The sequence below is a fragment of the Pipistrellus kuhlii genome, unplaced genomic scaffold (assembly GCF_014108245.1).
Source record: "Pipistrellus kuhlii isolate mPipKuh1 unplaced genomic scaffold, mPipKuh1.p scaffold_m20_p_2, whole genome shotgun sequence".
In the NCBI taxonomy this organism is placed as follows: Eukaryota; Metazoa; Chordata; class Mammalia; order Chiroptera; family Vespertilionidae; genus Pipistrellus; species Pipistrellus kuhlii.
Window position 1 is genome coordinate 70,371,704 of NW_023425515.1, and position 27,983 is coordinate 70,399,686.

The 27,983-nt window shown below is 39.2% G+C and overlaps 1 protein-coding gene across 2 annotated transcripts in view; it reads right to left on the reverse strand.

Annotated features, from left to right (window-relative positions):
• Positions 1-1,672: 1,672 nt before the first annotated feature.
• DCBLD2 (discoidin, CUB and LCCL domain containing 2) overlaps positions 1,673-27,983 on the reverse strand; it is an 88,911-nt gene continuing 62,600 nt past the window's right edge. Inside the window, exons 9-16 of one of the 2 annotated variants that reach the window (XM_036448387.2) lie at positions 27,813-27,937; positions 21,309-21,459; positions 20,196-20,282; positions 19,922-20,047; positions 16,392-16,485; positions 12,652-12,701; positions 9,227-9,364; positions 1,673-5,157 (exon numbers count right to left, since the gene is read on the reverse strand). In XM_036448387.2, coding sequence (XP_036304280.1) covers positions 4,688-5,157; positions 9,227-9,364; positions 12,652-12,701; positions 16,392-16,485; positions 19,922-20,047; positions 20,196-20,282; positions 21,309-21,459; positions 27,813-27,937 — 1,241 coding nt within the window. In that variant the 3' untranslated portion in view covers positions 1,673-4,687. Of the gene's footprint in view, positions 5,158-9,174; positions 9,365-12,651; positions 12,702-16,391; positions 16,486-19,921; positions 20,048-20,195; positions 20,283-21,308; positions 21,460-27,812; positions 27,938-27,983 lie in introns of both variants that reach the window. The other variant, XM_036448389.2, reaches the window with a different exon arrangement.

A 27,983-nucleotide genomic window follows, 5' to 3' on the forward strand; every position in this document is an offset into this window, starting at 1 on the left:
CCTCAGCCTGCAACCTGGGCATGTGTCCTGACAGGGAATCAAACCTTCGACCTCTTGGATCCATAGGCCCGTGCTCAACCACTGAGCTACGCTGGCCGGGCAAGAATTACCATCTTTTGAATAATTATCACTGGGAGACATGGATGTTACTGACAACCAACCTGCCTCTCCAAAGAAAGTGTAGAAAGGGTGGAAGAGTAGACCAGAAACAGGAATAAACAAGGTACTTGGAAAGCAGGCGCGGGGGAGGAAACCAGTAGTCGATTTCATCCAGATTAGACATTACATATGGATTGTTAATGAAAAACAAACAAACATTGAAACCTGTAAAGAATTTTTTTATGAGTTTATTTGAGCCAAAACTGTTGACATATGCCGGGAAGCAGAACCTCAATGGATTGAGATAATGCTCCGAAGGATGGCGGGTTACATTTATACACCGAAATCAAAGGAGGGACATAGGTGGGTTACATGAAATTCATTGGTGATGGAGAAAGGAGGCAGGAGAAAGCAAAGCGGTGGGAAACTCCTGGGATTGGATAAGAAGTAAAATGATGGACGGGTACTCAGGTGAGTGCAGGAACAATTAACATGGTAACGAAGGAATTTGAGGCATCTGCCCTGGTGCCCACCACATTTGGTTGTTCCCCTGGGGCTCTGGAAAAAGGGAAGTTACAAGTTACCCAGACATCTCACAGATATGTTATCTTAGAGGCAAAAAGGCAAACCGGCTCAGTAAAAAGATCAAAGTTGATCTTTGTCTGGGAAAACATCTGGGACATGACTACCTGCTACAACCTGTTAGATATTTAATTTTTAAACCATCTTTTGTGGTTATCTTAGGTCTCTGGGTTTGCAAGACTGCCACGCAGGCCTTCCCTGAGCTTGTCAGGTCAGCATGTGGTTTTTTTCTTTCACAGTATGATGTCCTCCTAATAGCACACGTTTGCGCAGGACCAATTTCATCTGATTCTTCTAATAAAGTTGAGGGGGAATAGGCAGGAGCCAGGCTGAAGTCGCCCTGTTCAGTGACCTTTCCCTGCCACTGCACAGCCAGAGACTGCCGTGGGGCTGCGGGAGTTGAGTTTGATGGGAAGTAACTCCGGTTTCAAAAAGGATACTGTGGCTACAGTAAAGATCAAAGTCAAAACCAATGGTGGCATTCCCTAATGTTACTGTGAATAGTATAACATTGGCCATTAAATGTTCTGACTGATGTTCAAATTGAGGAATCTGGCATTTTGTGTAGTATAAGAAAAGGCTATAAACCTCAAGGTGGTTTTAGTTAAGCCCCCCCACAAAAAAAAAAAAAAAATCTGAGCAAGACACATATATACAATTTATTAAAAACACATGAACACATTAAAATCTCACTATTTATACAATCTAAATTCTAGCAACATATACAAATACTGAGTGACTACAGTACATGCCGAGGTAAGAAAAGTACATTCTGGGAGAATTTTACTGACACTTAAGCCTTTTTTGTTTCCAATATGTATTTCAATATGTGTTTTGTTTCCACCCTTCCCAATGCCAAAAAAAAAAAAAAAAAAAAGGGGGGGGGGGGGGGGAGAGAGGGAGAGGGGAAGAGAGAGAGAGAAAGAAACTAGTCACGAGTTAGTGTGACTAAATGAGTATTGGTGCCACACTTGACCTAAAAAGTACTTTAATAACCATCCAACTTTTTAAATTTTGCAGTTTAGGGACTTCAAGTTTAGAATTGAAAGGCAAAGCTAATAGGTAATTTGTTCATTAATTTCTCTTAAAAAGGTCTGGAAAGCACGATCTGTTCTTTTTAATCCTATCACCTGACATGGTGCTTTTATAGCAGTCCTGCTCTCCAGGTGACAATGAGGAGCCAAGGCAAGTACCTTAAAGCTCTATCACTTTCCATACAATTAGAGCTGGTTCACATTTAAGTAGCTCATTTTCTGCTCCCTGCTGTGGGAGGAAGGGCAAGTACCTACACAAGGTCATAATTTCAATTCCTGTATAAATTCTCTACTCGAACTATTTCATCAGCAAACTAAACCCATTGTTCAATGCAAAGTGCAAATAGTGAAACATGAACTTAAATAACTGGACTAGACCCTGCATACAATAGGATCTATTTAGATTTATAGCTTTTAATAAAGTGTAAGTCAGCATTCACAATATCTTACCTCTAACTGTGCTGGTTCCTAAGATCAAGTAACAGCGAAGTCAGTGTAATTTTACAAAACATGTAATGGCTACACTGGCTGCACCACTGTCTGACTCTTTTTTTACACTTGTATTAATAGGAAAAGAGTTTAAACCAATAAACCACAGTGACTTAAGTCTTTTACATATTTCAAGCAAAAAATAAAAATTCAAGGACATTTTGTAAAAAACGGTTACTTTCACATTTTCAGTTGTTACTTGATTGTCTCCAAAGCTGTATATATATATCAGACATAAATGTAGTAAAACAAAAAAACAAACAAAACCCAAACTAAAAAACTACTATGAAAACAAACTAAAAGAAAAAGTTCAAAACCAGAACAACCCTTTGTATTACTAGGCTCAGCTCTTCATTTTGAAAGTAAAATATATAAAAGTAGTAAAAACTAGATATTTGTAAAAATCATTGGCAATTCAAGGACAGCACAGTGGCATTTTGAATCAAGTCTTAAAACATGCATCATTTAAGAAAACATTTGCTTCTCAAAAAAAAAGAAAAAAAAAAGGTTCTATGGGAAAAGGAGGTGCACACAGTTACACAAAAATAGCAAGCATCTTTGGGAAAACAAAATAGTTATTGAAAACATTTCTCTTAAAGCTTCAAACAGGTATATGATTTTAGGAAAGGTATATTCTCTCTATACTAAGAATGAATAAAAAAATAAAGCGATTGGTTTACTCTCTTCCCACCTGAAAGGGGATGGCTGCATTAATACATGTGCTTTACACATTCATATGTTCTAATAAAAGCTCAACACCTGTGCTTTTTGTTTCAAATATTTTGAAACAAAATATGTATTGGGTTTTCAATGAATAAAATTATAGTAAGTATGGAAAAGGAAAAGCAAATGAAAAGAAAATGAACAGATCATACAAGCAGAGGGCGGGAGGCTGTAGAAATAAATAGTTCTATTTGGAAGCAATGTTTTAGATTACTGATGAGTACTTGTGGAAGCAACAAAATGAAGGCTGTTCACCTTTAAATTTAGCAAGTTCTGGCAACATCAAAATCTGGTGGCCCAGGCCAACAGAAATGAGTAGGACCCGATGGAAAGGTACATGTCTATTAAGACTGCAAATTAAAATATACAGAAGGGATTTCAAATTTTAATCACATGGGCAGCTTATGGCGGGTTGCCAGCCTAAAGACTTTTAACCATGGTTTTTACATTGTGGGCTGATAAAACTACAGATGATTTTTATCTCACCATCTAAACTTAGCTCTGTCCTGGGTAAATGGTAACAAGGTGCCCTGGGGAAAAGTCATGTGTGAGGATCTGTAACACCTCTTCCCTACGAATGAGATAAGAACTCCTCACTCTCTCACACAGGGAGGAGGCACAAACACCAGAGCTGAAGAATGCACATTGAGTTTACAGTTTGCTTTGGAAAACTAAAACACTAAAAAGAAAAACATACCTTGAGATTAAAGGGGGGAAAAAAATCTACCTACCTATTTAAAAGGGGGGCAAATTCTGGTTCTCTTTTTTTAAAGATAATTTACAGGACTTCTGAAGAATGATTTTGCCTTCACTGTGATAAATGTAAGTGGGGCAGGTTTACAGCGTCTACTTGGAAGCCCTCAACTTTTCACAACCCTCCTAGGAAAGATCCCACTGCAAATAAAGTTGGAGGGGAGGAGCATCTCTTTCATAGCTTTTTTTAAACTGCAAAGTCCCTGTTTCCACAGTGAGAAGTAAACTTAAACACATTAGAGGATTTGAATTCATGAAGTTTGACAGAGCAAGTATAACCCACTGAAAAAACTCAGAACATTTTACAAACACAAGAACAGGACTGGCCACCCAGGCCCTAGGTGAAATAAGCAGAGACCAGGCCAAGGCATGTACCATGGGTGTCAAAGCTCCTGAGTGTCAAAAAGTGACAATCACCCTGCTCCTTACATTGGGGTTTCTCACCGGAACTCTTCCTAAGGAAAAACGGAGAAGTGTGTGTGACTACAATCAAAACAATGACTAAGTGTCATTAATTATTATTATTTAAATCCAGAAAGGAATACAGGAATAGAAGAGGAGGAAATCACGATAGTACCCACCTTCACACGAAGCAGAATTTCAAGCCATTAGACATTTCAAGAACAGTACCATGCATTATTGCCAGTCAGGCTTACAAAGCCTTATCGAGTTCATCAAATGTACCTGCAGCATTGGTAATAAATACTTACTCAGTGATTTTTAATTTCTTTGAAGTGCATAGTAGGGAGCTTCTTCTGTATTAAAAAATAGTGTTTTACAGTAGTAACAAACAGGATGCTCGGAATTTAATAGGCAAGCTACAACACTTCTAAAGCAAGATGGCAAGATTAGTAGTTTCCTGTACCTCGGTCATCACACTTCCCCCACTACATCTGTGACAGATATGTAATACATTCTATATATTACTACCACTAATAGAAAAAAGAAGAAGAAAAAAAAAAAGCCATGTGCTTTAAAACGATGCTTTGTAAAAAGCAGCATCACCTTCAAAGGATTTCTTTAAAAACATCACTGTCGCCATCCCTCCCTGTTCCTGATACCTCCTGTGTGCTCTGTGGCACCTGGTACACCAATTCCTCTGGCGCATTGGGACCTGGCTTCCCCCCTTTCGGGGTATCATACTGGGCCCGGGCCGAGGAGCAGCTGTCAGTCCTGGCGAGAAGAGTGTTGTATGTTCCCACCAGAGGAGGCGGCTGGTTCCCTGTGGCTTTGAAAGTGGACGTTGAGGGCAGACCAACTGGAGCTGGGGTGTGCCCCGAGATATCCATGACAATGGGGGTTGCATACTCGGGCCCCGTAATTGGGAGTGGTTCAGCGTAGGCGTGATACACTTCTGGCATCGGGGAGTTGTAAGGATCAAGGTCGGCACAGCCCCTTTCTTTTCCTTCTTCCGGTTTGAAGGTAGACCTCTGATGAAGCGTGCCAACAATTCCTCCCACGAGCGGCTGGGCATACTCTGCGGGTATCACAAGGGACAACAGGAATGTTACCGCTCTGATACAGGCCTCATATAACTTAGGGTGCAAACTACAGTCTTACACCAAAGGGAAAACTTCGCCATGGAACTTTTGTTGCTATCAACACAGACCCTGTAAGGACCAACTTCAAAAATTACAAGGTGTTATCTTGTGGATCATGGTAATAATAGGCCAGAAAACTTCATTGTTCATGGAATTTTGCATAAAGAGTGTTTGTATATGTTCTTCAGATACATACAGTCTTTCAATAGGAAAGAAATTTTCCATTGATGGAATAGTATTAGAATATAATTTCAGAGTTGTTTTTTTGTCCCCCAAATACGAGGGAATGTTTTTTAACAATAAATTCAGGCCAGGGTAATATGATAAGTACTGTAAGTCTTATTATGTTTTTTTTTTTTTTGTTTTTTTTAACAAGTAATTCTATTATTTATTTATTTTGAATAAAAAGTTGGCCGGGATAACAATACTAGTGGCTCTGCATACAAAACACAACATATTTGAGATTATGTCATCACATTTTTACAAAACTGTCGTTACATACTGCACCTGATATTCGCAGCAACTTTTATTAGACTCTAAGAACCAGAATCAGATGGGCAACAGGAGAATCCAAAATGGAGAAAAGCTAGAAACCAGAGGTGCTTCCTTAGCTAGAGAGCTGGCCGGCAGCTGACGGGAAAGACAGAGGGCCTGTTACACCTCCTTTAGTAATAACAGGGCTACACATTGACAGACACCCTCCGAGATTTCTATTACTTTTTTCCTAAAATCTGCCCCACTTCAAACTTGCCCAGAAATTTCTGCCCTAATATGAGATAAAACCTCAGTTCGCTTGCGCATTAAGTTCAGGAAAGGAAGGCTGAATGATGCTGAGGATACGACACAGCGTGGTTCAACCCAAGAAGCTCAGTTCAAACCCAAGAAAGAAGTTGACCCTCTTCTGGTCATGAGGTTCCTCGCAGCTTCGAACACTCCGGGAAAAGTGAACCATGCTCCCCCCCCCCCTTTTTTTTTTTTAAATATATTGAATATTTTAATGATTTTTCATAGAGAGGAAGGTAGAGAGATAGAGAGCTAGAAACGTCGATGAGAGAGAAACATCGACCAGCTGCCTCTTGCACACCCCCTACTGGGGATGTGCCTGTAACCCAGGTACATGCCCTTGACCGGAATCGAACCTGGGACCTTTCAGTCTGCAGACCGACGCTCTACCACTGGGCCAAACCGGTCCCGGCCCATGCTCCATCTTAAAGGTGGCAGGAAGTTCCTCACTCCCTCTACAGATCATGAGCACTTTCCTGTGCAGGGCACCTGCCCTTTGGTGCTGCTGGAAGTACCAAGACGAAACAGACAGTTCCTGCCCTGGAGGAGCTTACCATCTAATAATGAACACTACATACATATGTACAATAGAGAGAAGCAGCCATTTTTTTCTGGATGGCAGCATATTCCAAGCAAAATATGTTATTTTTAAAAAATATATATTTTTATTAATTTTAGAGAAGAAGGGAAAGGGAGAGAGATAAATATCAAGAATCATTGACTGGTTGCCTATTGCACAACCCCTACTGGGAATCGAGCCTGCAACCTGGGCATGTGCCCTTGATCAGAATTGAACCCGGGATCCTTCCATTAAGGCCAACGATCTATCCACTGAGCCAAACTAGCTGGTCCTGTGTTATTCTTAAAGTTATCGTTTAAACATGAAGCCTTAACACACCACCTAATCAAATGGCAAAAATTAAAATAAAATAAAAAATCTTTCTTTTACAACCTTAAGTTTTTAGATGCCTGTTCTTCATACAAAAATTCATAGCGGAACACAAAGATGCACAGGCATTGGGTAAATATAAAGTACATATCAGTACACATAACAGACTTATTTTTCTATACAGTGTTATTTTTGCATAAACAAGTTTGATATTCCCTTTCCTTTCATACATTAAAGTACAAATCTAAGTCAGTTTTGAAAAGACTTAACTGATTTTCTGCATTTAATTCTATCTAATACCAAAACCAAAACCAAATACCCTAAACCCTCCCAGTGTGTTAGCCAGGTGACAAACCAATGAAGTCTGAAATGCCTCAAGCCCACCACAACCTCTTACATCCTCTAATGCCACCACTTCGCAGGAGCTTCCTGTGGAAATAACAGGATTTCATGATGGCGAAGTAAGCAATTTTTTACCTTATAAATACACACCCTAGTCAGAGTTCTGAAATTTAACTCTCCCAACCTATTTACCGCATTTCAATCAGACGGCCTACACCTCTGCTTTGTCAGCACAGAGTTCCACCTGTCCCTCTTCAACTCCTCCCAAGCCTGGAATGAACGGAAGACACCGTGTTGGCACTCCCATAGTACTGCTCTAACTAAGCTCACTCCCTAGGACCTCAGATGGGGTGTTAGGTCTCCCCACCAAAGTACAGTTACAACTCAAAGAAAAGGCAAGCTACGAAAAGCTGAGCCACCCAACTGGGTAAGATTGCGGGAGAAACAGTCATACACCAAAAGGAGTAACTTCTTCACAGGATACCTTTAAGCCCTTTACCTATCAAATTTGTTAATTTCACACCAAGTTTTCAGAAACAGCCCTGTCTTAAAACAAACCATGTGTGCACCTGGGAGGCTGCAGCCCATCGACCAGCTAACAGCCCTCACAGCGAGGGGCCGCAGTGCCCTAGGAACAAGCTCACAGTCTCCCAAACACTCGGCTGTTTCCTCGGGCGCGGAGGCTACAGTACTTGAGACCACTGGAAGCAACTCTACATCTGTAAATCTGACTTCATTTTGAAACGCACAGTCAAATTTCACGTGCTTTATGATCATTTTGAATAGCAGAGATCATATGAGTAGAATGAAGATCTTAACTCCAAAAGCCCTTTTCAGCTTCAAGAATGAATCAAGTTTATAAAACTCTGAGACTTGAAACCTAGTCTAAAACCGTGGTTACCAATGGATTCTTCCACTAAAAACTAAAACCACTTGAGTGGGTTAGACCCTTGAGGGGAAGGGGACTGGACGCACTGCATTGCCAATCCACCAATACACAGGAGGGCGGCTCAAGCGCTTAAAGAAACATTCACAGCGAATGACCAAGCCAGGCAGAGACTCGAAGTTGCCTGTGCTCGGCTAACTATAGAGATTCGTTTATTTCTTGTTATTCTCTAACAAGAAAAAAGGGCAGGATGTAGCTTTCCTTTAAAAAATTTAGGCCCCTTGCCCTGGCCAGTGTGGCTCAGTTGTTGAGTGCTGTCCCACAGACCAAAAGGTTGCTGTTTTTTTTTAAAAAAAAATATATTTTATTGATTTTTTACAGAGAGGAAGGGAGAGAGATAGAGAGCTAGAAACGTCGATGAGAGAGAAACATCGACCAGTTGCCTCTTGCACACCCCCTACCGGGGATATGCCCGCAACCAATGTACATGCCCTTGACCGGAATCGAACCTGGGACCTTTCAGTCCGCAGACCGACGCTCTACCGCTGAGCCAAACCATTTTCGGCGGTTGCTGGTTTGATTCCCGGTCAGAGCACACGCCCCCGTTGTGGGCTCGATCCCCAGAGGATGTGTGTGAGAAAGGCAACCGATCGTCTCTCTATTTCTCTCTCTAAAAAATGTAGGCCTTCTGACTCTGAATATAACCCATTCAGTTTACCTTTATTCAGAATTTTTGCTTGTCAAGAATAATATTTGGGCCCTGGCCAGATGGCTCAGTTGGTTGGCGCACCATCTCGTACACCAAAACATTACACGTTTGATTTCCTCCTGCTCTTCTTACAATACCCATATATCCTCAATAAAACCAAATAGCTTTCCAGTTAAAGAGACAAAAAAATGCCCGTAGTTTTTTAGAAATGGCTCAGTTTTATAGATAGAACTTCTGAGGCACAGAAATTATTCTCTCAAGGTAATCTTTTAACGAAGTAGTCTACTTGGGAAAATAGCTCATCTCTCGCACATGAAAAAGATAAAAGATACTGTAAATCCCACAGCAAGCAGAGCAGCTCCTCCCTCTACCTGGGCTGAAGGCTCCAGGAGTTACCTGCAGAGTCAGTTTGCAGCATTGTGGTGACCTCTCTCGCGCTCAGGTGATTGACCTCACTGCTGCTGTAGCGAACGGGGGTTTCCTCATGCTCCACGGATTTGGCCGGGAGAAACTGCTTCATTCCTTTCCACCAACCTTCATTGTGGCGATAAGCAAAAGAGACCATTAAAGGAAAACCTGTGTCTGAAACCGCAGCCATGTATTAACAAAAATCCTGTTGTATTTAACATGTCTATAATTAATATCTAAACAAACTAGCCTTTATGTTCAAGCGTCCTTTTTTTTACTGTGGTAAAATACAAAATTTGTTATCTTCACCACTTTTAAGTATACAGCTCAGCATATTAAATACATCCACACTATTGTGCAACCATTACCATCATCCATCTCTGTATCTTGTACAACTGGAACTCCATTCCTATTCAACAGTAACTCCCTAAGTCTCCCTATCCTTGGATTCTGGCAAACACCATTCTACTTCCTGTGTCGATGATTTTAACTATTCTAAGTACCTCATAGGAGTGGAATCATACAGTATTTGTAGGTCTGTGTGTGTGTGTGTGTGTGTGTGTGTGTGTGACTGGCTTATTTCTCTTAGCATAAGGTCTTAAGGCTCATCTATATTATAGCATAATACAGAATTTCCTTTTTAAGGATGAATAATATTCCACTGCACATATATATGTTACAGATCCATTCATCAGTTAATATTTTTACATTTTAACTGTTGTGAATAACACTGCTAATGAATATGGGTGTAGAAAATATTTCTTCAAGACCTTGCTTTTGATTATTTTGGATGTATACACAGAAGTAGAATTGCTGAATCATATGGCAATTCTATTGCTAATATTTTGAGGAACCACCATATTGTTTTCCACAGCAGCTGTAACATTTTACATTCCCGCCAACAGTGCACAAGGTTTCCAATTTCTCCACATCTTCACCAACACTTGTTTTCTTTGATAGGCCCCTTCTAAATGGGTTCGAGGTGGCATCTCACCATAGTTTTGACTTTCATTTCCCTAAAGATTAGTGATGAGCATCTGTTCATGTGCTTATTGGCCAATTATAGATATTCTTTGGAAAAAATGCACATTCAAGTCCTTTGCCCATTTTTTAATTGAGCTATTTATATGTTATTGAATTTTAAAAATATCCTACATATTCTAAATATTAATTCCTCATTAGATATATGATTTGCAAATATTTTCTTCCATACCATGGGTTCCCTTTTTTACTCTGTGGATAGTGTTTTTTGATACACAAAATTTTAAATTTTTCATGAAGTTCTATTTGTTTAGTTTTTCTTTTATCTGATATCTGATCGTTTTGTATAAAAGAAATCACTGCCAAATCTAATGTCATGAAGCTTTTGTCTTAGGTTTTCTTCTAGTAAGAATTTTATTGTTTTTAGGTCTTATATTTTAGTCCTTGGTCATTTGGAGTTGATTTTAGTAAGCAGTGTTAGGTTAGGGTGCAACTTCATTCTTTTACACGTGGATATCCAGTTTTCCCAGTACCATTTGTTGAAAAGACTATCTCCTTTCTCCAATGAATAGTTTGTACACCCTTACCAAAATCATTTGTCCATATTTGTAAGGCCTTATTTTTTGGTTTTCTATTCTATTCCATTGGTCTATACGTTTCTCTTTATCCTATACCACGCTATTTTGATTGCCCTGTAATTAAGTGTTGGAATTAGAAAGTGTGAGGCTTCCAGGTTTGTTCTTTTCCAAGACTATTTTGTCTATTAGGTGTCCCTGAATTTTAGGATGGATTTTTCTACTTCTGCAAAAATTATCAGAGATTTTGATGGAGATTTCTAATAAATCTGTAAATTGCTCTGGATAGTCCTACATATTAACAATATTAAGTCTACCAATCCCTGAGCATAGGATGTTTCCTTTTCTGTCTTTTAAAACTTATTTTAGCAATGTTTTCATTGTATCAGTTTTTTTACTTCCTTGGTTAACTTAATTCCTAAGTATTTTACTCTTTTTGATGCAATTATAAATTGAGTTGTTTTTATAATTTCCTTTTCAGATTAATGATAATTCGTGTATAGAAATGCAACTGAATTTTGTGTTGACTTTGTATCCTCCCACTTTGCTGAATGTACTTATTAGTTGTAACAGTTATTTCTATGTGTGGAATCTTTAAGGTTTAGCTCTTCTTCAAATGTTTGGTAGAATTTACCAATGAAGCCATCAGGTCCAAGACTTTTGTCTGTTGGGAAATTTTTTATTACTAACACAATCCCTTTACTAGTTATAGGTCTATTCAGATTTTCTATTTCCTCATGATTTAGTCTTAGTAAGTTTTGTGTCTAAGAATTTATCCATTTCATCTAGATTATTCAGATTTTTTGGCATACAATTGTTCATAGTATTGATTTATAATCCTTTGCATTTTCATAGAATTGATAATGTCCCCACTTTCATTTCTGATTTTAGTAATTTCAATTTTCTCTCCTTTTTTCTAAGTTCATCTATCTAAATGTTTGTCACTTTTGTTGATATTCTTAAAGAACCAACTTTTGATTTCATTGATTTTTCTTCATTGTCTATTTTCTATTTTGTTTATCTCTGCTCTAATCTTTATAGTATTTCCTTTCTTATGGTAGCTTTGGGTTTAGTTTATTCTTTTTTTTCCTTCTAGTTCTTTAAGTTTTTCAAGATTATTTTTTGCTTTGATAGGATATACACTTAAGCATAATATGGTAGGAATCTCTATCAAAAGCATATACAGAAGCAGATCACTAGTCAGATATAGTCTATCTGTGGTAGGGGTGGTTTAAAAATGTTGTGGTTGTTTTTTAAATACTTTCCAAGATCTATCCTAGCAGCACCTGATTAGCTCCCACCCTGCTCTTGTCTACCCTGGTCTCAGTGGTGAACCGTTTTGGCTCCTAACAGCTCTTCTGGTAGTGAGGCAGGGAAGTGGGGGACCCATAGGAGCCCCTGATGTAACCTGCAGCAATCTGCCACCTACCATACAGAGTTGGAATTCAAAAGATGACAACTTATCACAGCAGACTTGGCAGACTTCAGGACTCCTAAACTTCTGGACTCCACTTAAATACCCAGAGCAGAGTTACAAACACATACTTTTACTAGAACCAAAACCCTCTGCCTCTTACAGTGTTCACACAGGCCTCCAAGAAAGCTGGTCTCCTCAAGATGAATATTTAATGGCAAAAACCAGACAAGTTTTCCAGAAGAAAAATAATTCCTTTCCATTTCACTACTTATTGACTAGAAGAGATTTGACAGAAGAGTAAAAATGATCAGAAGAGAGAAGGAATGCCACCTTCCACAGTGCTGGGAAATGTCAGTGGGTCTGAAAACACTCCTCCCCTGCTGCCATCTGGAGGGGAGGGGCTTCCCGCTGACGGAAAGAGATGCAAAGTCATGAGTTACCTGCCCGGTCCCAGTAAGGTAAATCATAGGTGCCTTCAGTTTTTTTCTTTCTGGAAAAATACAGGAAAAGAAAGTTAGCAAATAGAATGAATTCACTAGTAAGATAGCTCTGAAACTGCAGGATAAACACCAAAGTTAATAATTAGTCAAGAGTACACATTCCCGCTTACTGATCTACCCAAGGGAGGCCTCTATTTCATTTGACTTTGTCGAGGCTCATAAATTCTGGATTCTCAATAAACATTAACTGCCTCCTGGGACAGTTATCTGGCTACCCAGATATTTAAAAATGAGTAAAGAAATTAAAAAGGCTCAGTCTGTAGTTAAAGAGACTGAATTAAATCAAAGACCCAGACACAACATGTGGGTTTTTATGGGAAATCATGTCAGGTTTGATTTGGTTTTAAAGACAAACTTCACAGAACAATTAAAAAAAAATAAAAAAATCCAACGTTTTCTCCTGCATTGTTATATTTCAAATTTTCTCCATTTTTCTATGGTCCTTTGTCCCAGAGAAGTTCCAAGAGTCATATACCCTCATTGTATAGACAGAATTCCCCCAACTGTCCCAGGGTCAGTCAGTCTATCACAGAGGGAAGAAAAGGCTTCTCCGGGCCTGGGAGGTGAGAGCCACGGGTACAACAGAGAAGATTCTGCCCAGTCCACCCTCCGAACTCTGACATATCCTCCCCAGGAGAAGTCTCTCATCCCTCCGCTAAGAACTGCTATCTACCAAGAAACTTTTACAAAGGACAGTTTCTGAATCAAGCATGTAAATCTAACCTGTTAATCGAGCGGGACCTATAAATACGTCAAACGTAAACACTATCGGGAACGGGTAGGATGTACGAATACGCCCTTGAAATATATGTTGCACCCTGAGAGGGACGGTATATATTTTTTGTAATCTTTATAGTTGTTTGTAAAATTTATAATTTTTTAATTCGATGTTTCCATTTTTTTGTTGGTATTCTTTTCTAGTGCATAAAAGAGGACAAGGTGGCTATGCGATTGCTCAAGATCACAAATGGTGCTTTATCAAAGAGCCCAAGCTACATCTACATGCATTTCCTACTTGGAAACATTCTTCTCCAGTATTAGATTATATTTTTATCATTGACATTAAAAACTTCTCTATAATTAGTTTTTTTAAAAATATATTTTTATTGATTTTTTACAGAGAGGAAGAGAGAGGGATAGAGAGTTAGAAACATCGATGAGAGAGAATCATCAATCAGCTGCCTCCTGAACACCCCGTACTGGGGATATGCCCGCAACCAAGGTACATGTCCTTGATCGGAATCGAACCTGGGACCTTTCAGTCCGCAGGCCGACGTTCTATCCACTGAGCCAAATCGGTTTCGGCTATAATTAGTTTTTTATCCTCGAAAATCCTCTCCCATAAGACTTCTAAGTAAAGGGAAACCAATAACCTTTCTTAAATGGAAGTTAGATGTCCTATACGGCGAGGACCATTAATTGAATGTTATAATTATTACCCAGGGCTGTACTATAAGCCTTTGTAGACTCTCCAGTGACAAAGCTGCAGGCTATTTATTCATCACATATCAAGTGCTTAGAACAGTGCTTGGCACCGGTTAAGGTTTCAATAAATTGCAGCTGTTTTTATTATTCTCCTCCTCACTATTTTCCACACCCCTTAAATGGCATCTCCGCCTTTACTCCTTGTCGTGAAGCTCGTCCTCAGCAATTTCAATGACCAAAGTCGCTTAGAAGTGACTTCGGTTCTGCAGCTCAGACCTTTGGTCCTGAACAGATGTGTATTCCATCTGCCTCTTGGGAGTCTGAATGACTACAGGGTTCTATGAACACCATCCTGAACTGATTCTAGACTTGCTTCCTGCCTCCCTCTCAACGAATCTACTCTTCCATCCTCATTCCCACATAGCTATGCTCTGACCACAGAGGACTAGACTTTATTGATGGTACATTCAGAGTCAGCAGTGGTTAGGAGCGGAGGCTCTGCAGCCAGGTCCAAGACTCCGCTCAGCCACGTGCTGGCCAGGTGAACCTGGGCAAGTTATTTATGCTCCCTTCTCAACTTTCTTCTTCTGTAAAAAGGGATTTATAAACAGTGAACTTTAAAAATTTTATTTTATTTTTATTTTTTTAAATATATTTTATTGATTTTTACAGAGAGGAAGGGAGAGAGATAGAGAGCTAGAAACATCGATCAGCTGCCTCTTGCACACCCCCTACTGAGGATGTGCCCACAACCAAGGTACATGCCCTTGACCAGAATCTAACCTGGGACTTTTCAGTCTGAAGGCGGACGCTCTATCCACTGAGCCAAATCAGTTTCGGCAACAGTGCCCTTTTCACAGGATGTTTTGAGGCTTGGTTAAAACATGTAAAGCATTTAAAGTAATGCTTAAAATAGTTTAATTTTCTATAAAATTGCTGCTATTCTCATCATTACTACTGTTGCTATCCAGTTCCCTGAAAACAACATGAATTTCCTTTCCTAGATGTCCCCAAAGTACTTTCCCCTCATTCTTTCCTTGCTGTCCTCATACTAACTTACTGGGTATCTGTTAGACAACATCCCCAACACCATGAATCTGGGATCCACTGGGATCCATGCTGGAACCACAGCCGCAAGTTTTCTGCACTGTATCCTCTCCCATTCTGTAAACTCTGGGTTCCTCACCGACCTCCTACCACAAGGCTCAGCACTTGGCGTGGGGTAGAAACTAAAATATTGACTAACAGAACAGAATAAGTCATGCCCTTGCTCCACCAAACCTGTCCCTCCTGCTATTATTTCATCTCATGGAATCCCTACTGATCTAACCACACGAGCCAGAAACTTCAGATCATCCTAGATCCCTCCTACTTCCTCACCATGACAACCAGTCATGCATCCCGTCAATGCCACTGGGACATCTCTCCCTCTCATGTCTCTTTTTTCTAGAATTGCTATGATCCTGCCAGGCCTCAGCAGTTTCCTGCTTCATCTTTCTGCCTCTTCTAGTCTCTCCCCTTCAATCCACTCTGCAAACAACAGCGACTCTCTTTGTCTAATCATCTGCTTCATGTACTCCAATGATTTCCCCACCTGGAGAATGCAATCTAGATCTCTCTCTCCCTGATTCTGGTCCAGGCTGCACTTCTAGGTTCTTTCTCAGCGCTCTCCTAGGCCAACCCACGTCCGATGACTCACGATGCTGCCCATATCCCACATCTCTGTGCCCTTGCTCAAATAGTTCTCTCAGTGTGGGTGGTCTCTACCTTCCACAACCTAGCCAAATCCAAGTCTTTCTTTTTACTAAAACAAGCTAATTTTAAGAATTTCAGAAAACTCTCATGGTCCTTGAATTTGTGTCCTCTGACACTTCCTAAGAGACTCATCAAACTGCATTATAGTTCCTCATTTTGTGCCAGTAAATCCTTCCAACACCTTGAAAATAGTTATTATGTTTCATTCTTTCAGTAAATATTACTAAGCACCTATATGTTAGGCATTTTTCTTATTAATCTGTATATTTCAGTGTGCATTGCATAATTTGATGCAATAAAGGTACTCAGGAACTGACTGTAACTGAACATACTCATTTTTATAGGAATATGGAAGAAACATACATTTTTATTTTAATGACTGTCTTAACGCTCCCTTCTCTAAAAGATAAATTATAGTTCATCTTCTGTATTTAGTTTCTATTTCACATTTGAAAACACCCCCTTCTAGGACCAATTAGGTGAACTGCTTATTTACTAACCTGTTTCTCCAGTGCCAAGCACACACTAATATGAGAATGAGAGTGGTGAGGACCATGACCAGCACAGGTACAAGCACTGCAGCCAAGGCTACATCTGAAATAGGCCAAAGGCAGAGATTACGACTGGAAACAGTGAGAATGAACCATTTTAGCAAAGGTTTCTATCTCAAGAAATATTATAAGCATTATTTATGAAGTGAGAGTAGGCATGGGTTGGTAACCTCAGGAGCTTTCATGGATGTGTGAAAGTTTATCACAATTTGATCCACCTTTATATTATGTTTTTAAAATTTCATAGTAACTTTTGATTTTTATAGGGATAGGGAGGGAGAGGGAGAAAGAAAAACATGGATGTGAGAGCAGAACATCGATCAGCTGCCTGCTGCATGCCCCTACGGGGAAGTGAGCCCGTAATCGGGGCATGTGCCCGGACAGGCAATCGAACCTTCAATCTTTGGGTTCATGGGTCAATGCTCAACTGTAGTTACCACCACAGTAACTTCTTAAATCACCAAGACAATGACTGAAAGGCAACTGATAAATGAAGATAATATGTTCTGCATATTGATAAAGAGTTACTATAATTAAGATGCGACAGAATATACAAGTCAAAAACAAAGAATTGAAAAGTTGGCAAGGATGAACAATACATTTAAAAGAACAAGTGACCATTCAACACGTTAGCCTCACTAGTAATCAGAGAAACAGAAGTTAGAACAAGAATAAGATCATATTTCTGCTTATCAAATTGGCAATTATCTAAAACTAGAGGCACAGTGCACGAATTTGTGCATGGATTGGGGCTGGGCCTGTCAAGAGGAGGAGATAGTGGGATGTTGGCTGGCCAACCCACCCAATCAGGACTGGCTGGCTGGAGGAAGGGGCTGCAGGCCCTGCCCCTGATTTGGGTGAGGGGGCCAATCAGGGGTCAGTGGCTAGGGAGAGGCCATGGGATGTTGGCTGGCTGGCCCCACACCCAGATTGGGCTGGTTCACTGGCCACAGTGGACATCATAGTGACCAGTTGTTCTGGTCATTACAGTGTTACGGTCGCTGGCTTTTAATACACACACACACACACACACACACACACACACACACATATACATACATACATGTATACATACAGATAACTAATTGTTGAAAAGGTATTTTTATGGGAATACAAAATAATAACAAAATAATATGTTCTGTATCATTTTGGGGCAATACGTATAAACAACAATTACTTAGCAATTCCACATTTAGAATTTATTCTTGGGATAAAATAAAGATGACATTAAAGGATGTCTTTAGAGATGTTTGCTTCTGGAAATAATTCAAATACCCAACAATGAAAAGGAGTAAGGACATTCTCATAGGAAAATATTCCCAGCAAATGGAAAAATTTCAGTACAAGGGCACAGTATTTATATATACAGAAAGGTGACAATTAAATATAGAAACCCAAAGTGTATATCAACAGGGCAGGAACTGACACAGTGCTGGATCCTACAGGGAGGAGCTCATTTAATCCCCTTATCTCACTCCACAGATGCAGAAAATGGGCTGCCTAAAGTCATTTGCAACATTAGTTTCTTCCTTCATCTGTCAACCCCTCCTGGCATGTGGACAGCACAGATGCTGATGTCCACTGGGGGCTGAGTGCCAGACACTGTGCCACGCCTTATGCATTTATAATTGTATTTAAGACAGAAAAAGGCTGACGAAAACAGGACAGGGAGAGGATGATCAATAACAGGGGCCCTCTGAGAAGCTGGGTGAATGAGGCCAGGGCTCAGGTGAAGTGACCAGTGTTGGGTGGTATGTGGAGTCCCCTCTTTTTTACTGAAGTGGACAGAGGTACAGGCGAGTTTGTAGGTCCACAAAAAGGGAGTTTCCTTCTAATGGCTTCTACTTTCTTTGTGACGTTGAAGAGGTTATTGGGAGTGAGTGAATATCTTTAAAAAATATGGAGGCAACTGTTGAGAACAGTCAGACGAGGTTTAAAAAATATGGAGGCAACTGTTGAGAACAGTCAGACGAGGTGACATGGAAAACAAAGGCTACTGGTTGCCGCTGAGGCCCTGTGGAGGAGGAGCGGGAAGCTACCGTGGCACAGACCTGACTATGAGCTGCTTTCCTCCGTCATCACTTGCAGTCTGAATGTGAAAATGGAGAAAGCGTGCATAAAACAAATCCTGTCAGGTTAGACAGCATTAAACCTTCAGAAAGTAAATATGCTTTTTTATTTCTAAAATTAGTGAAGTTGGAGAGAGAAGAATGAGGTTCATATGGATACAGTTTGATTTAATCACAGGCTAAACCACCTGCTTAGATTTGGTCTATACATCACCTTTCCAGAGAAAAGGAGACAAGAGCTCTTCAATTAAGAAGACCTGCACATTCTTTGTTATTCTTTTTAATCTTACAGGGATCCTACTTCTGGAAGATAATGCTTTAAGGACACTTTCAGATTGAGATTTTAAGGTTCTATAATCAGATTTTGAACAATAAAATGACTGTTCCTCCCTTCAGGCATGTGGCCTGAGATTCTTGCATGCCTTCAGCAAGCTGTAAGAAATACTCTGTGGATGCTAAGATCTCTTGGCTCTGAGAATTCTCGCTTCCCTCTAGATTTTCCTGCGGCATAAGAAAGAAATCGGTCTGTTTGGAAGATAGGAAAGAAACTGACACTTGAAAAATTGGAGAAAGTTATATGGATCCAGACAAATTTTCAGAAAATGAGAGTGATTCAAGTATTACATGGCACAAGTTACTACAGATGAATTGCTTTCTCTTCTCTGCGCTGTCTTGAAAATAAGTGTGCTTTATTTGTCTGCCAACACTGAAATTAATTCCTCCAGAACACCGAGGCTTTGTTTTCTATATTCAACTGAAATTTTGTTTCTTGACAAGCTATAAAATCAAAGAGCTACTATGTTTTGTATATGTTAGTACCTTATCATTAATAAAATTTGAAAGTAAATTCTACCAATACATTTATATTGATAATCTAAAAAATTATAATAGTAAACATTTTAAGAACAGAGACTACTTTTATATGAATGTTAAATCAGAGTATTTTTTAAAAGTTATTAAAAAGTTATTACTCTAACCCTAAACAAAAGTTTCACCAAAACTTGTTTTTTAATCTTCCCTTTTTTTTTGCCACCAAGTTCCCTATCCAGCAAATTAATATATCATAAAGAAAAAAAAAAGGTTTTCTGCTATGCTTTTAGTTATCTCTAGAAATATTTCTAGGTATGAGACTCCATGTGTTTTGCTATATAGGGACAAAAATTGCAAGAGGAGGCCTAGAATACAGCAGCCATCCATAAAAATTTAAAGAGCAATTCTACATGGCTCAAGAGAAGAGAACTTTGAGCAAAGCAGTTAGTTTTTTCACAAGAAAGGGAATCAACTTTTTTGCTATACTTAAAATACACAAGTCCGAGGAAAAGGTTTAAAAGTTAGAAATGTTCTTGAAAACTTAAGTTGGAAACAGTAAAACACGACTACATAACAGGTGTGAACGCGGGGTTCGCCCACCTTTGGTGACATCTGGAGTTACGGTAGTGTTTTTGATATCGGGGGTGGCAGTTGTTTGTTCTGTCTGTGCAGGAAATTCATTGCGACTGCGAGGTTGTAGTGGTTGAGTAAATTTGGGGCCACGACCTTAAAAAAAAGATTTTAAAACTTTATTCTTTTACCTACATAAACTTGATTAAAATTAAGTTATTTTAAAATGCTTTTTAACATATTCATGGAAAATTACATCATAAATCCAGGGAATGTGAACATTTCATGTTCAAAGGAGGCCTACCTTTGGCTATTTTTGGAGGGGCTGTAGTGTTTTTGAGGTCATTGCTGTTCCGAGGAGGTGGAGGTTGGGTAAGTTTTGGAGGACGACCTGGAAAAATGGTTTAAAAAAATTTACATGCTTTGCTTATAAAAACCATAGATAAAAGTAATAATTTAAAGTCTTTCCCATTTCCTAGAATACTTAATACTTCACAGTAATTTTAAATCTCGGAGAAATATGTCAGAAGAATAAATATATTCTGTATATAAAAGCACATATATACTGAGATTTCTCAGCTTTTAAACAAATTGTCTGAGAGTAATCTTCTTAAGAAGGAAAACGGGAAGGCAAATGATGTTGAACTCTAAAGCTTTAAAACTTTCATTACATTTTGATAGACTACCCATGAATTAATTTGAGAAATATTTATGGAGGTCCCCTATATGCCAGGCACTGAGGTAGTTCTTAGAGACAACAGTAAACAAAGTATTAAGACCTTATATAATATTGAAGGAAGTTACTCCCACTTTTAATTTATTCAAAGTAAAAGTCACTTAGACTGAGGTTACTATTATAATCAATCATTAGTGTTTATGTGATATGAAAGTTACATTACATGAGACCTGACTAAAAATTAAGATTGAGAACAGATTTGGAAAACAATCTCATTACATCTTCTCATTGAATGATGCCCTCTATCCAACTTGTAATTTGAAAATAATTTTGATGTCTAAATTTTTAAGATAACGGTTTCTTTTTTAAAATTCCTTTAAGGTCAGCTGCCTCTTGCATACCCCCTGCTGGGGATGTGCCCGCAACCAAAGTGCATGCCCTGACCGGAGTCGAACCTGGGACCTTTTGGTCCACAGGCTGACGCTTTGTCCACTGAGCCAAACCGGTTTCAGTCATTATCAATTCTTTTTTTTAAGTTTTTATTTTTATTTTTTAAAATAGATCTTTATTGTTCAGATTAAAAAAAAAAATAATAATAATAATAAATAAAATTCCTTTAAGATAATATAATTTAGAGGTTAAACACGTTGTTATTAACTACCTTCTCTGAGAACAGCACTTAATTAGCATTTTTAATTAATCCAGTGAAAATAACATGTCTGAAATATACTGTTGCTTTACCTTTAAGAATAAACTGGCATCCCAGCAGCTCCACTTTCATGGCAATTTTCTGCTGCCATTGGGTAGGATTCACTCTAATAAAACGTGCAATAATTGGTGGCAAAAAGTTATTACGCACATCCTGGTGATAATCTTTGTTTCCTTGAAATATCTTTAAAAAACAACAAAAAATTGGTACTTTACATCAACAGAGGCCAGGGCTAAATTGCTCCACTGAAACATGTTTTTGTTTTGGGCCTTAAATGAGATCTGCAAAGTATGACAATAAGAATTAATTTTTAAGAAAATAAATGAATCACAATTTTGAAAACTATTAAGATGTTGCACATTCTTTAAAAAAAAAAAAAAAAAGGAGTTTAATTTTTCCCATCACCATGTACCCCTCCTCTGGGCCGTCTTCCACTTCCACCTATTCCCTCCCGCAATCACCACACGGTTGTTCATGTCCGTGAGCTCTCTCCTTTTTGCTTGATTCCCCTCCATACCCCTCCACACTCCTTGGAACTGTCTGCCTGCTCTCTATCTAGAGTCTGTCTCTATTTTAAGAAGCTGCACATTTTTCATCAAACATTTTTATAAAAGAAAAATATGAAATATAAAAATGATTTTAAGATGATGCAAACATACCAAGAATGATAACTTGGCAATCTGAGAAGAGAGCTTCAACTGCAATAATATGGTATATTATTAATAAATTAGTAACTCCAGCCTTATGGAATTACCAATTATTCCATATTTGTTTAAATATATTGACTTTATTTTCAAAATAAAGTCTGACCATATGAGGTCTTAGAGAAAATACTTTACTGTGAACTTTTCATAATTTTTCCCCCAATAAATAGACTGAAAGTGAGCATACACTAACACAACAGATGTATACCTCCACCTAGTGGATAAACTATATAAACACAGTTCCCATATTCTGTTTTCTTATTGCTCTTTGAGCCAGAAAAGTGACAAGATACTTACCTAATTTAACGATCATCACTAAACAGCAACAAATGCATAATTTATATAACCCTTAGGTAAAAATATGATTTCAAGTAACATCTCATTCCCTCAATTATTCAAGCAAATGACAGTACCGTACACTGGAAAAGCTCTTAATTATAAAGCATTTCATATAATTAACTCAGTTGCTTTTCATGACAACCCTATGATCAGGCAGAACCCAGGAAACTGAAGCTCAGAATGGATCCCAGTGATAGAGCAGTGACTTGAATCTGGGTCTTCTGATTTATGCTCAGTGCTCTACAAGCAAAAAAGAGCCCTCCTGTCCCTTCAGGCCATCTATAGTTAGTTTCTAGACTATCAATAAGTGAGCACCTGCCTAAAATAAGCGTGGTTTGTTTTTACTAGTTAAGGTAAGAAAAGTAAATGTTTACTTCCTCAATCAAGCCATTTCCAAATATTATAGCTACTAGAGGCCTGGTGTACAAAATTCAGACCTCAGTCCAGCGTGTACCCTCTCCAATCTAGGATCCTTTGGGGACAGTCGGAGATCACTCTCACAATCCAGAACTGCTGGCTCTCAATTGCTTGCCTGCCTGCCTTCCTGATTGCCTCTAACCAATTCTGCTTGCCAGCCTGATCACACCCTAACCACTCCCCTACCAGCCTGATTGATGCCTAACTGCCCTCCCCTGCAGGCCTGGTCACCCATAACTGCCCTCCTCTGAAGGCCTGGGTCCCTCCCAACTGCCCTTCCCTACAGGCCCGGTTACCTCCAACTTCCCTCCTCTGCTGGCCTGGTCATCTTTAAACTGCCCTCCTGTGCAGGCTTGGTCACCCCAACTGCCCTCCCTTTCAGGCCTGGTTCCTCCCAACTGCTCTTCCTTGCTGGTTTGATTGCCCACAACTGCCCTCCCTTGCAGGCCTGGTCCCTCTCAACTTTTCTCCCCTGCTGGCCATCTTGTGTCCACATAGGGAAAAGATCTTTGACCACATGGGGCAGCCATCTTATGTGTTGGTGTGATGATCAATCTGAATATTACTCTTGTATTATTATAGATAGGATAGAGGCCTGGTACATGGGTGGGGGCTGGCTGGTTTGCCCTGAAGGATGTCCCGGATCAGGGTGGGGGTTCCCTGGAGCATGGGGCAGCCTGGGTAAGGGGCCTGTGGTGATTTGCAGGCCAGCCACACACCCCCCTCGCCCCCGTGACCCAAGTGGAGGCCCTGGTATCTGAGGTTTATTTATCTTCTACAATTCAAACTTTGTAGCCTGGAAAGGAGCCAAGCCTTCTGCTTGCTGCATGGCGCCAGCCATTTCTGTTGGGATTTATGTATCTTCTATGATTGAAACTTTGTAGCCTTAAGCGGAGGCCTGGGCAGGCCAGGGTGTGTGGAAAGCTTGGCTTTCTCCATTAAGGGGGGTAACTCTAGCCTCCTGCTCTTTCCAGTTTCATGGCTACCATCAATTCTGTTTGGATTTATTTATCTTCTATCATTGAAACTTTGTAGCCTTGAGTGGAGGCTTAGGCCAGCCAGGGCAGGCCTCCCTCCTGTTCTCTGTGGCCATAGCCGTCTTGGTTGGGTTATTTGCACAGTCCCTCCTGATTGGCTGGTGGGTGTGGGTTTTGGGTGTAGCAGTGATGATTAATTTGCATGTTACTCTTTCATTAGATAGGAGGATTTATTTTTCCTGGCTGATTTACGTGACACTAGATTGCAAATTTCTAGAATGTATTCATTTTCTAAGAGGTTTATTTTGAAATTACAATAATCTCGACACTAGTAAGCTTCCATTATTTCCTCAAATAATACTCTGAAATAAAGTAAAGGCAATATTATATACAGTTTATTGAATTAGTGGAACAAATAATAAATAAACATAAAAACTATATCCCTGAGATTTTACTCCAGACTGCAGTCTCATTTTTATAAAAAAATTTAGAGACAGATAGATTTTATAAAAACTAAGTAAGCCCTAGCTGGTTTGGCACAGTGGGTAACAGTGGATAGAATGCTGGCCAGTGGACCAAAGGTTTGATTCTGGTCAGGGGCACATACCTTGGTTTCAGGTTCCTCCTTGGCCCAGGCCCTGGCCAGGGCTCGTGCAAGAGGCAACCAATTGATGTGTTTCTCTCACATCAGTGTTTCTCTCTGTTTTTCCCTTTCTCTTTCACTCTCCACTCTCCCTAAAAACAAAACAAGACAAAACAAAAAAGAAGTAAAATAGATTTGCTATAGTCTAGTCAACATAGCTCAGTGGTTGAGCATTGACCTATGAACCCGGAGGTTATGATTCAATTCCTGGTCAGGGCACATGCCTGGATTGGGCACGAAGGAGGCAGCCGATCAATGACTATCTCTCATCATTTGAAATTAAATTTATTGGTTGTTAACACACACTAACATGGCTTACTATGAAAAGCAACATATTATAAAACAAGTTGTACACACATTCCTATTTCAAAACAAAACTCAATCTGCATGTATGTGCTCATGCACATCTGCATGCTTTGAAAGGGTGTGAAACTGAATACACCAGTTACCCTTGAGATGGGGGCAGGTGAGGGAGCTGATGGGCTAACATAAGTTAGGTAAAAGACTGTTATTTCGTATAGTTCCATGCCAGAGCTTCCATTTCTATCCATGATTGGATTTAACCTTTTTCTTTAAATTTCTGAAAAATCAAATAAATTATATGAAATCAAATAAAAATGGTTTTTAGACACCGGACAAAAGGCAGCATAGGGCAATAATCCCTGAGAAAAGGGAAACAAGTGAGGTGAGCCCTTCTCCTGGCCCAATATTGCTTAGAGAGCCTGGTATTTCACTGAATCAAGGAGACAGAGCTCAGACATGGGAGGCCAAGGCAGCTAGGGCTTGCAGGGTACAGTACAGGAGGGAAGAAGACCTGAAGGAAGATTCCCCTTACATCTTCAGCTGTCTATGAAGAAACTGTCTGAGGGAGGACCGGTGAAAAACCACAAGAAAGGAGCCAGCAGAATAATTCTGAGAGCCACGGGGAGCTGGGAACAGCCACAGTGAAGAAACACATGGGATGTTGGATTGAATATTTAGAACGTTATTTACTCAGTAGTAGGGAAAAATTAGAAAAGGCTGCTCAAGTCCTGCCTAATAAAGCAAAAATCCAAGCCTTGAAAAGATAAAAATTTTCAAGTAATCTGTGTCCCAAAGTGAAATTCAAACAAAATTAAAGGAATAACACAAAATGAAATCTAGCACCAAATAATGCAGTTTACAATTTCTATAACGTAAATATAGTTTATCAGTCAAAAATTATCAGATATGTAAAATATGACCCATAATATTAATCAACATAAAAAGATGTAGGACATATTAGTAGATAGAATTAGTAGGCAAGGACATTGAGTTATATACTCCACATGTTTCAGAGGTACTGTATAAAGCATGAGCATGCTAATGAGAGACATGGAAGAAAATTTAAAGCCCCAACCTGAAAATCTAGAGGTGAAAACACAATATTGAAGAGAAATACACAGGATAGGATTAATATCAAATCAGACATTCCAGACTAGATTATTGAATTTGAAGACAAAATAGCAGAACTTTTTTAAGCTAGAACATAGAGAAAGATGAAAACAATGAAAAGTATCAGTAAAGTGTAAGATATATTCAGAAGTCATAATACTCATGTAATTAGAACTGAAGAGGAGACATATTTGGGGGTGGGGGAGGGAGAGAAGGCCTACAATTTTCCAAATTTGATGCAAATTATAACCCACAGATCCAAGGAGCTCAAAGCCCAAGAAATAATAAGACAACTACATAAAGTACATCATCAAATTACTTGAAACAAATGATAAAAAGAAAGTCTTAAAAGTAGCCGAGGAAAAAAAAAGACATTACATATTGAGCAAGAATGATTAAGAATGTAGCAGAATTCTTGCTGAAAACAATACAAACCCAAAAACAATGTAAGCATAATTAAAGTAATGAAACCAAAAACTATCAGTCTAGAATTCTCAACTCAGTAAAATTATCTTTCAAAATGAAAACAAAAAAATATTTTTTCAGAAATATAATTCAATGTTTTTAGAAGTTTTTATAATATAAATATGGACAATTTCAAGAAATTCACTATACCTCATAAATATAAATATTATACAAATAAATGTGGATGTGCTAAGAATAAAAGGTAGTCAAGTTTGGGGGCTACCTTGAAGATAGAAATGGAGACAATATTGTTATTTGCTACAATGGACTGAGGCTCACCATATATGAAGTTCATGTGATATCAAGTAGGAGAGAGGAAAGAAGGCCTTGAATAACAGCGGAAGAGTTTAGATCCATATGAGAGACTACAGGAATACCCTGCAGTTTTTGAACAGATGAGAAAAGTGGTAAATAAAGATATATTAATATCTACATATATAAAAGCCTAAACAACTGTTAAGACCAAAACGACCAGTAGCTATGCGATGTGCACTGACAACCAGGGGGCAGACACTCAAAGCAGGAGCTGCCTTCTGGTGATAAGTGCACTGCCACAGCCAACCTCCTATGGCCAGACAACTTCCCCTGGTCCCTACCCCTGGCTGGCAAATCTCCTGAGGTCCCTCCCCTCATCCAGCAGGCCCTGTCCAGCAGGTGGCAGGAGGCCCTAGCCAGCCAGGCCCCAATTAAGACTGAGAGAGACAGCCCCAATAAGCCCTGATCACTGGCCAGGCCTAGGGACCCCACCCATGCATGAATTTCATGCACTGGGTCTCTAGTATCATATATCTGATAGAGTACTGATACTGTGTTTCCCCGAAAATAAGACATCCTCCGAAAATAAGACCTAGCGCATGGAAAGATAAGACATTCCCTGAAAATAATACTTAGAGCAACTTTGGGAGAAAAAAATTAATATAAGACACTGTCTTATTTTCGGGGAAACAGGGTAGTATCATGTAACTAAAACAAAACAAAAACAACAACAACAACAAAAAAAAAAAACTCAAAGAACTAATAGTATCATGTAACTATCAGAACTCATTAAAAATAGGTGCTCATCTATCAATTCTAAATGAGAGGACTCTTCCATCCTCGGGACATGGACTCTTGCAATTACAAGATCCTTGTGTTGTATCAAGGGCCAGAAGCCAGGATGGAAGCCACTTGTGCCTACTCTAAACCCTTCTCAACCCCTTCAGCACTGTCATGTTTGTTAATTTATGTACCAGAGTAGAAATCTGGAAACAAATCAGGCTTTGCCATCATCCTGTGTATTGAAATGAAAAGTTTTTTAAAGATAAGAAATTTTAAGTTCCTTTTTAGAATTTCCTAATAAAATATCTAAAAATTGAATCAAAATGTAGTGAAAAAAGCATCAGTAAAGTATTTAACCCTCACAATCATCAAAAGTGACCTAGAACCACGGAGAATTTCCTAACCATGCTAAAATGACCAGAAGAGGGCAGAGTAAGACCAAACCATATTTAAGTTTTAGATCACACAGGAGCTCCTGTGACTTTTGGCAAAGGCTCATTTAAAAAACTGTTTTTAAAAATACCTTGTTCATCATTTTACCTTATCCTGCTCCACACCAGGCTCTCTGTACACAGTCCACCTCTGCCCATCATCACTGTATAGAATTCTGTAGGCTGACACATAGTAGTTATGCTCCACCATGGTGGAGCCAGTGGTCACAATGCCTGAGGAATGGAGAGTTGCTTTCATTAGTACTCATGGTCTGATCTT